Source organism: Phyllobates terribilis, unplaced genomic scaffold, assembly GCF_046119375.1.
Source record: "Phyllobates terribilis strain yellow unplaced genomic scaffold, ASM4611937v1 Scaffold_7__3_contigs__length_470593459, whole genome shotgun sequence".
NCBI lineage: Eukaryota > Metazoa > Chordata > Amphibia > Anura > Dendrobatidae > Phyllobates > Phyllobates terribilis.
Genome location: NW_027362767.1, coordinates 99,338,764 through 99,357,606, shown reverse-complemented (window position 1 = coordinate 99,357,606; position 18,843 = coordinate 99,338,764). Strand labels below are relative to the sequence as shown.

Genomic DNA, 18,843 nt, shown 5'->3' with positions numbered 1-18,843 from the left:
ACAGGCGCTTGCAGGCTGTTTCCTATACAGCTTGTATACGCAGTTATGACGTAGCTTTAGTACCCCTGCGCTCCTCGGATCGTGCAGAAGCAAACCGTCCTCTGCTGGCAGTGTAATAGAGAACACCAAGTTCTCTAATAAAGGGTCCAGAACTTTGATAATGATCCATATCTGCTAGTCTAAATGAACCTTCACCTTCCAGGAGAACAAAATCTGTGCTGTTCCTGTGACGGACATAAGCTCAGGAATAGCAAAGAGCAGAGATGAGCTGAATGATTCGTGGGACTCCAGTGCAGAGTTCATGTCAGAGACACCCGGCAGCTGGATGGGAGGACCACAAATCTCCTACCTTCCCGTATCCCTGGGGCGGCATTTGATTTGTCAGGGCTGCACAATGTCATCTATGTGATGTGACACAGAGATGACGTCACACCAGACCAGACTAATCAAAAGCCGGAAGGTAGGAGATTCGTGGGCCTCCCGCCTAATCACCAGGCACCACTGACCAGGACAATGTAACAAAGTCCCAAAAAAACCGACCAGCTCATCTCTAGTAACAAACCATAGTGCCCACATCAGCAGCCAAGATTTTCATCCCCTGGAAGGAAACAATGAACGTTCCTTTTAAAGGACTGCAAGAAAAAATCTTAAAAAAGATTAAAAGAAGTGTCAAGAAAATTTGGAAAATTGTACGACTCTTCTACAGTCAAACAATACTCCCGGTTGCAGTCCCCATTTCATCAATAAGCAGCAATGTACAGGGTGTCCCTAAATTCTGGACACAAGGGCAAAAATAGATATTTTCAAGAAATGAAGTTTATTAACATTTTATTCAATTGGAATATTAAGTTCTTCAATATGACTTCCATCATTTGCGATGCAAAGGTTGAGGACTTTGCAAAATTCACATGAACGCGATGTAATAAATCCACACTGTCATCAATTTTAGTACCGTACATTCATTCTAGTTAATGAGCACTCCTATGTCTCCAGCCTATAGGGACACGCTGTATAATAGCGGCTGATATTGCATGAATCCTTTATAAACAGACTGACCAAAGAAAAGGCAAATTCAAAAACTTCGACTTATGAAGAAAAAAACGAATCCATACCGAGACTTGACAATCTCCTTGACGTATATGTCTTCTATAACCTAAAACGAAACACATAAATGTAACATGATGACGGGAGGACTCACGGCCATACGAGTATAACATTTATTGATTGGGAGTTTGACCGTTGGGACCCTTATCGACGCTCAGAACAGGGCTCTAAAATGTCCATGAAAATCAACTGCACTGCTCCACCATCTCCAGCCCGCTCCCACAGAGACTGAATGGAGAGGTGGTGCCCGTAAGTTGCCGCTGCTGCACCATCTCCAGCCCGCTCCCACAGAGACTCAATGGAGAGGTGGTGCCCGTATGTGGCCGCTGCTCCACCATCTCCAGCCCGCTCCCACAGAGACTGAATGGAGAGGTGGTGCCCGTAAGTGGCCGCTGCTGCACCATCTCCAGCCCGCTCCCACAGAGACTGAAAGGAGAGGTGGTGCCCGTAAGTGGCCGCTGCTCCACCATCTCCAGCCCGCTCCCACAGAGACTGAATGGAGAGGTGGTGCCCGTAAGTGGCCGCTGCTGCACCATCTCCAGCCCGCTCCCACAGAGACTGAATGGAGAGATGGTGCCCGTAAGTGGCCGCTGCTGCACCATCTCCAGCCCGCTCCCACAGAGACTGAATGGAGAGATGGTGCCCGTAAGTGGCCGCTGCTGCACCATCTCCAGCCCGCTCCCACAGAGACTGAATGGAGAGGTGGTGCCCGTAAGTGGCCGCTGCTGCATCATCTCCAGCCCGCTCCCACAGAGACTGAATGGAGAGGTGGTGCCCGTAAGTGGCCGCTGCTCCACCATCTCCAGCCCGCTCCCACAGAGACTGAATGGAGAGGTGGTGCCCGTATGTGGCCGCTGCTCCACCATCTCCAGCCCGCTCCCACAGAGATTGAATGGAGAGGTGGTGCCCGTATGTGGCCACTGCTCCACCATCTCCAGCCCGCTCCCACAGAGACTGAATGGAGAGGTGGTGCCCGTAAGTGGCCGCTGCTGCACCATCTCCAGCCCGCTCCCACAGAGACTGAATGGAGAGGTGGTGCCCGTATGTGGCCGCTGCTCCACCATCTCCAGCCCGCTCCCACAGAGATTGAATGGAGAGGTGGTGCCCGTATGTGGCCACTGCTCCACCATCTCCAGCCCGCTCCCACAGAGACTGAATGGAGAGGTGGTGCCCGTAAGTGGCCGCTGCTCCACCATCTCCAGCCCGCTCCCACAGAGACTGAATGGAGAGGTGGTGCCCGTATGTGGCCGCTGCTCCACCATCTCCAGCCCGCTCCCACAGAGATTGAATGGAGAGGTGGTGCCCGTAAGTGGCCGCTGCTGCACCATCTCCAGCCCGCTCCCACGGAGACTCCAATGGAGGGGTGGTACCCGTAAGTGGCCACTGCTCCATCATCTCCAGCCCGCTCCCACAGAGACTCAATGGAGAGGTGGTGCCCGTACGTGGCCATTGCTCCACCATCTCCAGCCCGCTCCCACAGAGACTGAATGGAGAGGTGGTGCCCGTACGTGGCCGCTGCTCCACCATCTCCAGCCCGCTCCCACAGACACTCCAATGGAGAGGTGGTGCCCATACGTGGCCACAGCCCCACCATCTCCAGCCTGCTCCCACAGAGACTCAATGGAGAGGTGGTGCCCGTACGTGGCCACTGCCCCATCATCTCCAGCCCGCTCCCACAGAGACTCAATGGAGAGGTGGTGCCCGTACGTGGCCACTGCCCCATCATCTCCAGCCCGCTCCCACAGAGACTCAATGGAGAGGTGGTGCCTGTACGTGGCCATTGCTCCACCATCTCCAGCCCGCTCCCACAGAGACTCAATGGAGAGGTGGTGCCCGTATGTGGCCACTGCTGCATCCCGTCAAAGCATTTCGGAGCCACGCTCTCAGGATCAGCAGAGTTCCCAGCATTCAGACCCCCAGAGATACACAAGTGATCACCTAAACTATAGAGCGGTGAGGACATCAAATAGTGTGAATAACCATTTAGTGGTTCTCCTCTGACATAAGAGGCCATTACAAGGCCAGATATGTACTGCTGAGAACAGGACCTACTTCCCAACATATCACATCCCAGCACATGTCACCATCCAAGAAAACGGTACAAGTTATTACCCTGAGTTCTTACCTTATAGTCAAATGGAAGTTTCTTCTTCGAATGTGGGGCCCAATAGGATTTAGCCAGCTGAAATGAACATGTAATATATAATTATTTTACTCATGTACAGTAAAGACCAAAAGTTTGGACACACCTTCTCATTTAAAGATTTTTCTGTATTTTCATGACTTTGAAAATTGTACATTCACACTGAAGGCATCAAAACTATGAATTAACACATGTGGAATTATATACTTAACAAAAAAGTGTGAAACAACTGAAAATATGTCTTATATTCTAGGTTCTTCAAAGTAGCCACCTTTTGCTTTGATGACTGCTTTGCACACTCTTGGCATTCTCTTGATGAGCTTCAAGAGGTAGTCACCAGAAATGGTCTTCCAACAATCTTGAAGGAGTTCCCAGAGATGCTTAGCACTTGTTGGCCCTTTTGCCTTCACTCTGCGGTCCAGCTCACCCCAAACCATCTCGATTGGGTTCAGGTCTGGTGACTGTGGAGGCCAGGTCATCTGGCGTAGCCCCCCATCACTCTCCCTCTTGATCAAATAGCCCTTACACAGCCTGGAGGTGTGTTTGGGGTCATTGTCCTGTTGAAAAATAAATGATGGTCCAACTAAATGCAAACCGGATGGAATAGCATGCCGCTGCAAGATGCTGTGGTAGCCATGCTGGTTCAGTATGCCTTCAATTTTGAATAAATCCCCAACAGTGTCACCAGCAAAGCACCCCCACACCATCACACCTCCTCCTCCATGCTTCACGGTGGGAACCAGGCATGTAGAGTCCATCCGTTCACCTTTTCTGCGTCGCACAAAGACACGGTGGTTGGAACCAAAGATCTCAAATTTGGACTCATCAGACCAAAGCACAGATTTCCACTGGTCTAATGTCCATTCCTTGTGTTCTTTAGCCCAAACAAGTCTCTTCTGCTTGTTGCCTGTCCTTACCAATGGTCTCCTAGCAGCTATTTTACCATGAAGGCCTGCTGCACAAAGTTGTTGAAGAGATATGTCTGCTGCTAGAACTCTGTGTGGCATTGACCTGGTCTCTAATCTGAGCTGCTGTTAACCTGCGATTTCTGAGGCTGGTGACTCAGATAAACTTATCCTCAGAAGCAGAGGTGACTCTTGGTCTTCCTTTCCTGGGGCGGTCCTCATGTGAGCCAGTTTCTTTGTAGCGATTGATGGTTTTTGCAACTGCACTTGTGGACACTTTCAAAGTTTTCCCAATTTTTCGGACTGACTGACCTTCATTTCTTAAAGTAATGATGGCCACTCGTTTTTCTTTACTTAGAATTTGTATTATGGCAAGAAAAAATCAGCTAACAGTCTATTCAGTAGGACTATCAGCTGTGTATTCACCTGACTTCTGCACAACACAACTGATGGTCCCAACCCTATTTATAAGGCAAGAAATCCCACTTATTGAACCTGACAGGGCATAACTGTGAAGTGAAAACCATTTCCGGTGACTACCTCTTGAAGCTCATCAAGAGAATGCCAAGAGTGTGCAAAGCAGTCATCAAAGCAAAAGGTGGCTACTTTCAAGAACCCAGAATATGAGACATATTTTCAGTTGTTTTACACTTTTTTGTTAAGTATATAATTTCACATGTGTTAATTCATAGTTTTGATGCCTTCAGTGTGAATGTACAATTTTCAAAGTCAAGAAAATACAGAAAAATCTTTAAATGAGGTGTGTCCAAACTTTTGGTCTGTACTGTATATACACACACACACACACAAGTTGCTGTAAAGAGCAATGCTCCATCTGGGAGTTCAGGCTTGCTCATGTCACCTGGGTCCTGCATATGGTCGCAACAGTATTCCTCATCTGTGTGACTTCATCTACAATGAAAACCTCCCGTATAACATGAATTACAGAGATTCTGATTTGGCTTTTATCCTAAGTCATATTACACGACTCGTTAAAGGGTTGATTGTGACTTGTAGGATTGCTACTTCCAATAGGTGGCGCTATAGAGTACAAGTCCTCTTTTTCTCTGAAGAGGCAATTTGCACACCCAAGACACAATGCTAGAAAGGCTGCGCTGCCAGTCTAAGAACAGAGGATCACTTGGCTTCTATTTACAGAATCCCTCACAATAAGACCTGATTGTGGGGCGTCTACTGTACAACACATATGGCACCTGTGCGCCATCATTTCTCCTCTCGCCAAATACAGGTCATTTTTTACATTTCTATGTTTTAAGCCCACTCCTTGTATATACAGGTGCAGCTCACTAAATTACGATTATCATAAAGAAGTTAATTTATTTCAGTTTTTCAATACAAAAAGTGAAACTCATATTATATAGAGTCATTACACACAGAGTGATCTATTTCAAGTGTTTATTTCTGTTAATGTTGATGATTATGGCTTACAGCCAATGAAAACACAAAAGTCATTATCTCAGTAAATTAGAATAATTAACAAAAAACACCTGCAAAGGCTTCCTAATCGTTTAAAAATGTCCCTTAGCCCGCTTCAGTAGGCTCCACAATCACGGGAAAGACTGCTGACTTGACAGATGTCCAGAAGGCAGTCATTAACACACTCCACAAGGAGGGTAAGCCACAAAAGTCATTGCTAAAGAAGCTGGCTGTTCAGAGAGCTATATCCAAGCATATCAATGGAAAGTTGAGTGGAAGGAAAAAGTGTGGTAGAAAAAGGTGCACAAGCAACCGGGAAAACCGCAGCCTTGAAAGGATTGTTAAGAAAAGGCCATTCAAAAATTTGGGGGAAATTCACAAGGAGTGGACTGCTGCTGGAGTCATTGCTTCAAGAGCCATCACACACAGACGTATCCAGGACATGGGCTACAAGAGTCTCATTCCTTGTGTCAAGCCACTCATGACCAATAGACAACGGCAGAAGCGTCTTACCTGGGCCAAGGAGAAAAAGACCTGGACTGTTGTTCAGTGGTCCAAGGTGTTGCTTTCAGATGAAAGTAAATTCTGCATTTCATTTGGAAATCAAGCTCCCAGAGTCTGGAGGAAGAGTGGAGAGGCCACAATCCAAGCTGCTTGAGGTCTAGTGTGAAGTCTCCACAATCAGTGATGGTTTGGGGAGCCATGTCATCTGCTGGTGTAGGTCCACTGTGTTTTATCAAGACCAAAGTCAGCGCAGCCGTCTACCAGGACATTTTAGATCACTTCATGCTTCCCTCTGCCGACAAGCTTTTTGGAGATGGAAATGTCATTCTCCAGCAGGACTTGGCCCCTGTCCACACTGCCAAAAGTACCAATACCTGGTTTACACACAACAGTATCACTGCGCTTGACAGCAAACTTGCCTGACCTTAACCCCATAGAGAATCTATAGGGTATTGTCAAGAGGAAGATGAGAGACACCAGACCCAACAATGCAGACGAGCTGAAGGCTGCTATCAAAGCAACCTGGGCTTCCATGACACCTCAGCAGTGCCACAGGCTGATCGCCTCCATGTCACATTGCCGCATTGATACAGTAATTGATGCAAAAGGAGCCCCGACCAAGTATTGAGGGCATTTACTGAACATACATTTCAGTAGGACAACATTTCGGATTTTAAAAACATTTTTCAAGCTGTTGTTATAAAGTATTCTAATTTACTGAGATAATGACTTTTGTGTTTTCATTGGCTGTAAGCCATAATCATCAACATTAACAGAAATAAACACTTGAAATAGATCACTCTGCTTGTAATGACTCTATATAATATGAGTTTCACTTTTTGTATTGAAGAACTGAAATAAATTAACTTCTTGATGATATTCTAATTTTGTGAGGAGCACCTGTACCCATATGTGGGAGTGTGTAATCCGTATGGACATCAGTGGCACATGCTAAATAAGAACACACATAGTCCTACATGGTGGGTGGTGGACACACGCGCCCATACTGGGACCAAACCACTCCCTACAGACAATGCTAGAGAATTACCTCACATTGTTAACGAGTACACAGCTCCAACATAGCCAGTGGATGTATAAAGTCTACACACACCATTTTTATGGAGGAAATAAAAATAAAACTAAAAGGTGACTGCATAAGTGTGAACTTTCTCTTATAATTGAGAATTGGCAACCCCCGCTCGTCAAATTCATTACCAGATGCGGCGTTCCTAACGGCACAAATCTTACTCAAATGCCCGACTGGAGTAAGATTTCTGGCGAGGAGCATGCCACCTTTCAGATGTGCCAAATTCATTAAGAGGCAAATGCCTCTTAATGAATTAAGAGTGTCTGGTCTGACTCCAGCACGCCTCCACAACAAGATGAATCAGGAACAAAGTCCATAAACAGCTGACAACACAGCAAAGCATCTCATTGTTGAAAGTTATCATGTACAAATTTTTTTCCAAGGCATTAGCTATACCATGGAACACTGTGGAGATGGTCATCAAGAAGTAGCTTTATTTTGACACAACAGTGACATCCCTCAAAAATTGATAAAAAGAGAAGAAGAAAATTGGTCCAGGTGGCTGCCAAGAAGTCTAGAGCAGCATTAAAGGAGCTGCAGGGATTTCTGGTTGAGTATTGCACATGACAACAATCTCCCATATTCTTTTTAAGTCTGATCTGTGGGGCAGGGTGACAAGACAGAAACCTTTTCTTACAAAGAAAAACATCCAAGCCTGGTTAAGTTTTGCCAAAACCTACATCAAGTCAGCTAAAAGCATGTGGGAAAATTTGTTCTGGTTAGAGGAGGCCAATGTTGAAATTTTTGCCCATAATTACAAAAGGAAAGTTTGGTGCAATGCCAACGCTGTGCATCAACAAAAGAACACCATACCCACAATGAAGCATGGTGGAGGCAGCATTATGCTTTGGAGCTAGAGGGAACTTTGTATGAACAGTTCCAAATATAAGTACATTTTGCAACAAAATCTTCAGGCCTTTGCTAAAAAGCAGAAAATGAATTTCACCTTTCAGCTTGACAACGACATTAAAGAGGTTGTCCACTACTTCATCACTCATGACCTATCCCTAGGATAGATCATCAATGTCTGATTGGTCGGCGTCCGACACCTGGCACCCCCGCCGTCCAGGCGGTCTTGGACGGTAACGCTCAATTGTGGAGCTACTCTGTCTTTTGATAGTGGCCGCAACCAGGTACTGCACATCTGCCTCCTATTCAAATCAATAGAAGACGGGTGTGCAGTACCCGGCTGGGGCCACTATCAAAAGACAGAGCAGCTCCGCAATTGAGCATTTACAGCTGGCAGCCGCCACCGAGAACAGCTGATCGGTGAGGGTGCCGGGTGTCGAATGCCGATCGGTCAGACACTGATCCTAAGCATAGGTCATCAGTGATGAAGTAGTGGACAAGCTATTTAAGCATGCCTCCAAATCAGCAAAAGAATGGCTTCGCCAGAAGAAGATCGAAGTAGCATAGACCTGAATCCAATTGAAAATCTGTGCGTGACCAGAAGAGGGCGCTGTACACAGGAGATGCCCTCACAATCTGACAGATTTGGAGCTGCCGCAAGGACAAGTGGATAAAGATTGACAATTCTAGCTGCGTCATTCTGACAGACTCCTACCGAAAAAGACTGAATGCTGTCAAATTCATAGGGTACTTTAACAAAGTATTAGTTTAAGGGTGTACATATTTATTCAACCACATTATTGCAGTTCTTTATTTTTCCTTTTCCACCTGAATAGATTTCAGTTTGTTTCTCAATTGATTTGTACAGATATAGGAGACATTAAGGCTATGTGCCCACAATGCAGAAAATTTCCGCAGCATTTCAGCATGTCCTTGCTAGTAAAAACGCATGTGGATTTTACACACGTTTAAGCGTTTTTGCAATGCATTTTTCAAATGCATTGAGAAGTCAAATCCGCATGCAGAAACACACTTATAATGGACATGCTGCGGATTTTTCCGCAAGGAAAATCCACAGCGGAAATTTTCGCAGCATGTGCAGAGCACATGCAGATTTTCATTGGGGACCATGGGGCACGGATTACCAAGCATTTTTAAAGCGTTTCCGCTGCGGAAATTCCACATCAAAAACGCTAGAAAAAGGCATAGTGGGCACGCAGCCTAAAGGTGGAAGAAAGCTCTGAAATTATTCTTCTTGGTATGATTTTTTTTTTACATGTCAAAAAACTAACATTTTAACAAGGGTGTGTAGACTTTTTATATCCACTATACATATATACTTTCAATAAGTGCATTCTTTAGCCAGTCCGGTCAGTCCATGGTCTAGTGTCAATGCTGCTGCTGCTGCCGCCGCCGGTCAGTCCACGATTTAGTGTCAATGCCGCCGGTCAGTCCACAGTCTGGTGTCAATGCCGCCGCCTCTGGTCAGTCCACAGTCTGGTGTCAATGCTGCCGCCGGTCAGTCCAACGCAGCCGCCTACGGTCAGTCCGCAGTCTGGTGTCAGTGCCGCAGCCTCCGGTCAGTCCACAGTCTGGTGTCAGTGCCGCAGCCTCCGGTCAGTCCGCAGTCTGGTGTCAGTGCCGCCGCAGCCGGTCAGTCCGCAGTCTGGTGTCAGTATCGCCGCAGCCGGTCAGTCCGCAGTCTGGTGTCAGTGCCGCAGCCTCCGGTCAGTCCGCAGTCTGGTGTCAGTGCCGCAGCAGCCGGTCAGTCCGCAGTCTGGTGTCAGTATCGCCGCAGCCTTCGGTCAGTCCGCAGTCTGGTGTCAGTGCCGCAGCCTTCGGTCAGTCCGCAGTCTGGTGTCAGTGCCGCAGCAGCCGGTCAGTCCGCAGTCTGGTGTCAGTGCCGCAGCAGCCGGTCAGTCCGCAGTCTGGTGTCAGTGCCGCCGCAGCCGGTCAGTCCGCAGTCTGGTGTCAGTGCCGCCGCAGCCGGTCAGTCCGCAGTCTGGTGTCAGTGCCGCCGCAGCCGGTCAGTCCGCAGTCTGGTGTCAGTGCTGCCGCCGGTCGGTCCAATGCCGCCGCCTCCGGTCGGTCCGCAGTCTGGTGTCAGTGCCGCCGCAGCCGGTCGGTCCGCAGTCTGGTGTCAGTGCCGCCGCAGCTGGTCGGTCCGCAGTCTGGTGTCAGTGCCGCCGCAGCCGGTCGGTCCGCAGTCTGGTGTCAGTGCCGCCGCAGCCGGTCGGTCCGCAGTCTGGTGTCAGTGCCGCCGCAGCCGGTCGGTCCGCAGTCTGGTGTCAGTGCCGCCGCAGCCGGTCGGTCCGCAGTCTGGTGTCAGTGCCGCCGCAGCCGGTCGGTCCGCAGTCTGGTGTGAACACAGTCTACTGTTATAGTTTCTATATTTTAATGTTGGAGATTTAAGAAATTTGGCTCCTAAACTTTGCAAGACTGACTTTATTTCAGACTCGTACATTATGGAGCTATGTGCAGACACACTGTAGTGACACCTGTGTCCTCTGAGAGGCGCCATCTGACTGCACATAGGACCTGTCCACACAGGAGACATTAGTATACAGGTGACTGACCCTGTATCATGTATGCACTACCACAACCCGCCAGTCACACACAGCGGCTGCAGACTATTACCCCAGCCCGGCCACCCTCCAATCAGCAGCAGCTGCGCCTGCAGGTGACAACCAACATGGCTGCGAGTATGAGTCCTACAGAGCTGTCACCCAGCTTTACCAGGTGCCTGAGCGGTAAACCTGAGGGAAGAGATCCTGGCAGAGGTGGAGGCCACACCTGGGGGCCCGGGGCCACACAACGTGCCGGTAGAGCCGCACAGCGCTCACCTGGGTGACAAACTCCGCGTTCATCTGCGTCACTGTGGGGGTCACCATTTTTCTGGCGGGGGGCTGTGTCGCTGTCACCCGGGTTTCCATGGTAACTCCGCAGAAACCTGTAACTCGTGGGTACAGAATTGAACGTTCCCACGTCCCTCACACCGGAAGTTGTGAGTGTGCGGCTTCCCGGAAGTGACGTCATAAGACAGCGCCATAACGTGAATGCAGAGGGCGCTCGCCGCCATGTTGTTGGAGACCACGGGATGTAATCATTTGAGGTGTATGAGCGGTAACGCAAGGTGTGGCTGTCATAGCAACCGACCACATTGCAGCTGTCTGACTGGTTGCTATGGGAATTGCTCCACTTTCCCTGTAGCTGTCACTCTGATATCTCCGAGCCGCCTCTACAGACTGGTATCCTGCAGGGAGCTGATAGGTCGGGATAATACGGAGTCCGGCGACCTGTGAGCTGATGGCCTTCCCTGGGTGCAGCATTGCTGCCATTGTGGGTGTATACCGTATACTGCCCTATGGATGGTGTCAGGGCCTTTACTGTCCGGACTCTTACCATGCTGAAGTTGGTTTCTTATTCCGCAATTTCTTTTCTGTTTTTTTTACAGGTTTAACATCATAAATAAAAAATCACAATAATAAAATACACTGCGGTGAGGTGTCCTGATGGGAATGCGCTGAAAAGCTGCTGCAAACCTGGAAAAACACCAGTCACTTAATCAAATCTGTGAAAGTGGCTATTTGCCCTCTTTGATGCCCAGAACATATTTGGGCCAGGATACAGTGACCTGAATGTGATGTGGGCCCCCTTATCTGTGTCTGCAGTGTGAGATCAGTGGCACAAAGTCATTTAACCCTTTCAATAACGCCCTTCATTGCCCTCTTTGATGCCCATTTTTGTGCATATTCCCATCAGGACACCTCACTGCAGTGTATTTTATTTTATTGTAATTTTTTATTTCTGATGTTAAACCTGTAAAAAAAACAGAAAAAAAGAAACTGCCAAATAAGAAACTGGACGAATAAGAAACCAACTTCAGCATAGTCTGACTCTTTCTGTTATTATCCAGCTGCCAGATACTCAAACATCACAGTGCTGCAATTGGATAATCCTGCCGTGTTTTGCTGCATCACCAGCTTCATCAGGGGTTGGGGACGCTACTGGTGAATGATGTGCGGGTGATTTTCACATTTCAATGTATTATGTCAGACAGCACTGTGGCTCAGTGGTTAGCACTGCAGCCTTGCTGCTCTGGGGTCCTGGGTTCAAAACCCACCAAGGACAACATCTGCAAGGAGTTTGTATGTTCTCCCTGTATTTGCGTGGGTTTCCTCCAGGTTCTCCGGTTTCCTCCCACACTCCAAAGACATACTGATAGGGAATGTAGATTGTGAGCCCCAATGGGGACAGTCATGGTATTGTCTGAATTGCGCTGCAGAGTATGTTTGCCGACATAAAGAATCCTACGAACACATGTTTGACTCCTTTGTGCTGATCCCTGGCTGATAATCGGGAATATTCCTACAAACACTCTTGACTATTATCTACTCATCTGTATGCACCATAAAAAAAGTTCCAGCCACCGGTTTAGCCCCCGAATGCTTTCAGGAAGTGACACGCCACCTTTAAGGTGTTGTCCAGTGTAAAATGACAAGTCTGCAGTCACTCTATGGGACTGCACAATTGTACTTCGCGCTGTGTGGATTCTTGGATGTCAGTGCAGGGACGAGCAGTCACGTGACCGCATGTATATGACATACGTAGTCCCAGCCAGAACCCAACTAAACTGTTTCAGGCTTCGCACAATATACTTGCATTGAGCACTCCGGAAACAGTCTAGTCGGGTTCGGTTCTGGCTGGGAGACCACATATCACATATGTACTGTCAAATGACCGCCATTCCTGGTGATGACACCCAAGAATCCTCACAGTAAGCATTGAGCACTATGTGAGGATTCCCAAGTCTGTAGTCACATAGATTGACAGCAGACTTGTCCTTTTAGACCAGACAACCCCTTTAATAATGTCAGGAAGAACACAGGAGAGATAACGCAGATCCCACCAGTTGTCAGGGAACAAAACTCCTCTGTCTCCAAGCATCAGGACAATTACACAATTGAGTGATGGACAAGGCCGCGGTTTCCACTACTAGGCCAGTTATTGGGGAACTCACAGTGAGCGTATGGTTTATACACCTCCGATTCCAACTCTTGGAATATATATATATATATATATATATATATATATATATATACCCCGGTACAGTCACTGACAGCTCCACAATAACAAAAAGAACTAGCTGCCACCAATCGTGAGATAGTGTATGGCTTCATAGGTACGGTTTACAGAGCAAGAGGAACGAAGCTATTACATTTTTTTATATTTAATTTGGAAAGGTAGGCAGTTAATAAAAAAAATTATACAAAGATGTTACAAAATGAGAACAAAACAATACGGTATATACACGTAGCATAAAATGGATAACAAAAGAAAATTACTAAACCTGTGTCACGGAAATGGCTCAGAGCTTAGCGGAGGGAAGCACTCCCCTTTAAACAACTCCTTAGAGCAACGGACAGATCCACATAGCACTGTGTCTTCCAGAATAGAAACATCACAAAAACCCAAACTCTGATTTTTATTAGATCAAGGTTATGCCCACATACCTCCCCTTAGTGAGCTCATATGGGGGATGGTCAGGGGATGTACCAGATCTTTAGCAGATTATGAGATCCCCAACTTTCAGGATATCTTCGTCCCTGTAAGTCCCAGACGGAAAATATTATTGTCATGTTTCCTATCACTATTTTATTTTTATTTAGAGATGAAATATGGCATGGATAGCATCATCCATCTGTCAGATATTAAATTGGAGGTGTTAGGTTGGCTTATGGTGATGTGAGTGAATGCGTTATGTTTGTCACGATACCGAAAGTATATATCCAATAAATATCGGATTAATGCAAATCCAAATATTCATCACTGGCTCCAGAGTGTCTGAGATAATTCCTTTGAACAGAGGAAGCCCCTGCTTCGGGAATTGTACTTCTGTGCCTCTGAGTATACGAATCCTAGACTTGGTGGCTGTCTCTCAGCAGATCCCCTGTTGTATTTGCCTGTTCACAGCAAGAGGTCCTACTTCAATGGAGGTTGAAGTGTCAGCTCTTTCTCACTTCCCCAGCTATAATTAATCCAATATGTTCAATGTGAAGGTGATGTGTCCACTCTCTGGAGCTGTCTTTATGGATTTTACAATTTTTCTCTCTGACAAATAACTTTACTGATTATATTGAAGAAGAAGGATCATATGGCTGCATTAAAGGATTTCTGTCCGCACAAGTCCTGCCTCTTGGTGCACAGAGGTGTGGGAAATCATTCAAATATACCTTCCTACCTGCTTATTTTCCCTCAATCTCCTCACCCTCTTCTTTGATTGGACAGATTCAGAGTCGGAGAAGGGAGGAGATAGATGGAAAGCAAGCAGGTGGGAAGGTGTATATAAATGATTGGCCCCTCCATGATGTACCGGGTGCCTGTTCTTGGTTTTAAACAGTCACTCATTGCTGACAGAGTCCATTCAAGGGCACCTTAAAGGAGTTGTCTTGGCCATAATTAGAACTAGGGAGTGTGTGTAACATGCTCATGCTGTAACATACTAACCATTAGGATTCTGCTCTTTGCACAGTCTTGTCACTTGTCACATGACTGCTCATGTGTGATCTGCATACCTGACACCAGGTGCTGACCACTTTCTCCTTAGCTTCTCTCTGTGCTGTAATTTGACTGTTCACAACTCATTTTTTTGGCTACATCAGAGATAAACATTGGGAGTATTCCATGACATAAAACTGTAGGGGCATATGGAAGCCGGGAATTGGATGTTTCGCCCCCGGGTACATTTCGTCCCCAGCATTAGGCCCCCGCACATCTCACCCCCGCACATATCGCCCCCAGTTCGAAACGTCCGGGGGCGAAACATGCGGGGGCGAATCTTCCTGGGGGCGAAATGTGCGGGGGTGAAATGTACCTGGGGGCGAAACTTCCTATAACCATGGAAGCCAAGGACTCCCATAGACAAAACACATACAGTATTGTATAATTGTATCCCTTTTTTTGTACAGTGAAGAAAAAGATATGCCCATGCATACTGGCCCAAAATATCCCAAAAAGACACTTTTTTTGGCAAACATGAAGTGCATGGAAACCTATAGATACAGTAGAGGTATATGTCAGGTATATGTCTAGATGCATTCCCCCAGCATAGCCAAAACTAGATGTGATCAGAGCATTACATGTTAAAAAATACAAACACAATGACAGAATAAAGAGTTTTTTCAACAAGGATCTTCTGAAGAATGACAGCCCAGACGGGCGGCTGTCATGAGTCTGGGTGCAAACCCTTGAGCCTGTGTTTTGTGGTCGGCTTCTTTGTTATTCTGGCTGCAGTCTATTTAGCAAAACACAGGTGTTTTCATTTGTCAGCCCTATCACCTTTCGGGTGCGGCTTTATATTCTGCCCCCCTGCTGGCATTTCCTGTGGGTGATAGTTTCTTGCGGATGTTCAGCTATTCTGCTATAGCTTAAAGGGAATCTGTCACCCCTGACACTTATCTGACCTCTAATATGGGCATATAGGTGATAGAAATGTGAATCTATGCCTACCTGTACATCTCATATTAGAGGTCTTGTTGCAGTGAAATGTATTTTTATTCCTACAAGTTTCTGATGTGTTCCAGTCCCAGGGACGGGAAGAAATCCCTGCCTCCTGTGTGAATTAGGCTATGTGCCCATGATGCAGAAATGCTCTGAATTTTTGCTGAGCATTTCTGAATCTCCCTGGCAGAAAAAACGCATGCAGATTGTACATGCAGATTTTACATGCGTTTTTCCTGCCAGGGAGAAGCGTTTTTTAAGAGTTTCGTGCATGCATTTCCGCATGCGTCTTGTCAAGCGCTTTTCCAAGCGATTTTGAGCATCACTTGGAAAGTGCTTGATAAGTTGGTCACACTATATAAATCCATGCAAACGGCATGGATTTATATTGGGTGACCAAGTTATGATGCTGTAAATGCAGCATCAGTAGTAAAAAAAAAAAAAGATTTAAAATGTTAAAAATAAAAAAATACATTATACTCACCTTTCCGGTGACCCGCGGTCTCCTCTCTGATGCGTCCTGTGTCCTCTGCGTCCAGTGGTGGTGTAAAAGGACGTGCCATGACGTAATGATGTCACCGCAGGTCCTTTTGCACCACCGCTGGACGCCTAGGACCTAGTGGTCGGCGCTCATTGCACAGGAGCATTTCTCCTGCATACAGGCGATCTGCTTATCGCCTGTATGCAGTAGAAACGATCAGGAAACTGCAGCTTCTAGTCTCCTATGGAGACTATTGAAGTATGCAGAAAGTGTAAAAAAAAATGGTTTTAAAAATATAGAAAAATATAAAAGTTTAAATCACCCCCCTTTCGCCCCATTCAAAATAAAATAATAATAAAAAAATTCCCACATACACATATTTGGTATCGCCGCGTTCAGGATCGCCTGATCTATCAATATAAAAAAAAGAATCCGATCGGTGAACGGCGTAACGAGAAAAAAATTCTAAACGCCAGAATTACGTTTTTTTGGTCGTCGCAACATTGCAATAAAATGCAATAACGGGCAATCAAAACATCGGATTTATCCCAAAATGGTATCAATAATAACTTCAACTCAGCACGCAAAAAATAAGCCCTCACCCGGCCCCAAATCACGAAAAATGGAGACGCTACGGGTCTCGAAAAATGCCGCTTTTTTTTTTTTTTTTTTAAGTAAACTTTGGATTTTTTTTCACCACTTAAATAAAAAAGAACCTATACATGTTTGATGTCTATGAACTCGTAATGACCTGGAGAATAATAATGGCAGGTCAGTTTTAGTATTCAGTGAATGTAGTAAAATAAAAAAAAAAAACAACTGTGGAATTGCATTTTTTGCAATTTCACCGCACTTGGATTTTTTTCCCGTTTTCCAGTACACAATATGGTAAAACCAATGGTGTTGTTTAAAAGTACAACTCGTCCCGCAAAAAATAAGCCCTCATATGGCCTTATTGACTGAAAAATAAAAAGGCTATGGCTCTGGGAGGAAGGGGAGCAAAAAACAAAAAAGCAAAAACCCAATGTCCTTAAGGGGTTCAAGTGCACAGAGCATCTCTTTACAGTGTATGAGGGCAGGGACAGTACAAAAAAATGTATCTCCTGGAGTACTCCTTTAAGGGAATTTTCCCAAGAAGTGTAAACTCTGCAGATTTATCTTCTTCATTTTACAGTAACAGCATTGTGCATGCAAATTTTAGGAATCTCATGCACACAATATGGAAAATATTAGCAGCGTCCATTTATGCTGCCATTATTACCACATTAAGGCTATGTTCACACATTGCGTTTTTTCAGCTTTTTTAATGCAATTTTCCACCTGCCTTTTAGCAGCTGCCTGTCCAGCAAAGACTATGAGATTTCAGAAATCGTTTGTTTTTTTTGTCCTCTGTGCAAAACCATGGGGTTTGCAGAATGCAGCTTGTCACTTTTGTGTTTTTTCAGCATTTTTCACCCAACTGGCATAAAAAACGCTAAAAAAAATTGCAGTTATCAGGATTTGCTGCATTTTTAGTGAAAAAAAGCAAATGCAGCAGTACGTAAAACCCATCTCTTTTTGTGATTTTCCCAAGTTTTCCATCTTGTCTTGGTCACCTGAGATGGCGGTTTGGATTAGTACAGTTTAATTAAATTAGTAATGCGTACAAAGTAACATTGGCGGAACAAGGTTTGAGATTGAACAATACCTGTGGCCGACCAAGGCGTGAAATTGAACAATGCCTGAGCAACTGAATGACAGACCAAAGTGTAAAAGTAAACAGTGTCCTACAAACTCAATGTCTTAGGTTAACTATTCCTGAACAATTCACCCCCCCCCCCAACTGTAACATTTGTAATTCTGGTTAATATGGATTTTACATGCGTTTTTCCTGCCAGGTAGAAGTGGTTGTCAGGCGTTTTTGCATGCATTTTCGCATGCGGGTCATCAAGCGCTTTTCCAAGCGATTTTAGCATCACTTGGAAAAGTGCTTGACAACTTGGTCACACTATATAAATCCATGCAACCGGCATGGATTCATATAGTGTGACCAAGTTAATAGTTAAAAAAAAGAATAAAAATGGTAAAAAATAATAAAAAAAAACATTATATTCACCTTCTGATGGCCCGCGGTCTTCTCTCCGGTGCGTCCGGTCTCTTGTACGGCTCACGGTGGTGTAAAAGGACCTTCCATGACGTCATTTAGTCATGTGACCACCGACATCATGGAACGTCCTTTTACACCATTGTGAGCCACCGGGGGGCCAGGACGCACCATAGAGGAGACCAGGGGACATCGGAAGGCGAGTATAATGTATATTTTTTATTTCAAATTCTTTTTTTAAACAGGTACTATGGTACTCCTCTCTCCAGACCCGGGTACCATCCGCACATTGAATCGCTTAATATCCGCTTGTGCACATGTAGTCATGCGGATATTATGCGATTCAATGCAAGTCAATGGCGGCAATTACGCTGTGTGTCCACAAAATTAATGGACATGCTGCAGATTTTTCCACAATGATAATCCGAGGCGGAAATTTCCGCAGCATGTGCACAGCACATGTGGATTATCATTCGGGAACATGGGGCACATATTACCAAGCGTTTTTTAACCCCTTTACCCCCGAGGGTGGTGTGCACCTTATTGACCAGGCCAATTTTTACAATTCTGACCACTGTCACTTTATGAGGTAATTACTCTGGAACGCTTCAACGGATTCCCCTGATTCTGAGACTGTTTTTTCATGACATATTGTACTTCATGATTGTGGTAAAATTTCTTTGATATCACTTGCGTTTATTTGTGAAAAAATCGGAAATTTGGCGAAATTTTTTTTTTATGCCCTTAAAT

General features: G+C 45.8%; 1 protein-coding gene across 1 annotated transcript in view; it reads right to left on the bottom strand.

Moving 5' to 3' along the window:
• Positions 1-11,059, bottom strand: part of AQR (aquarius intron-binding spliceosomal factor) — a 102,712-nt gene extending 91,653 nt beyond the window's left edge. Inside the window, exons 1-3 of the mRNA XM_073639035.1 lie at positions 10,873-11,059; positions 3,230-3,286; positions 1,113-1,153 (exon numbers count right to left, since the gene is read on the bottom strand). Coding sequence (XP_073495136.1) covers positions 1,113-1,153; positions 3,230-3,286; positions 10,873-10,962 — 188 coding nt within the window. The 5' untranslated portion in view covers positions 10,963-11,059. The remainder of the gene's footprint in view (positions 1-1,112; positions 1,154-3,229; positions 3,287-10,872) is intronic.
• Positions 11,060-18,843: the final 7,784 nt, after the last annotated feature.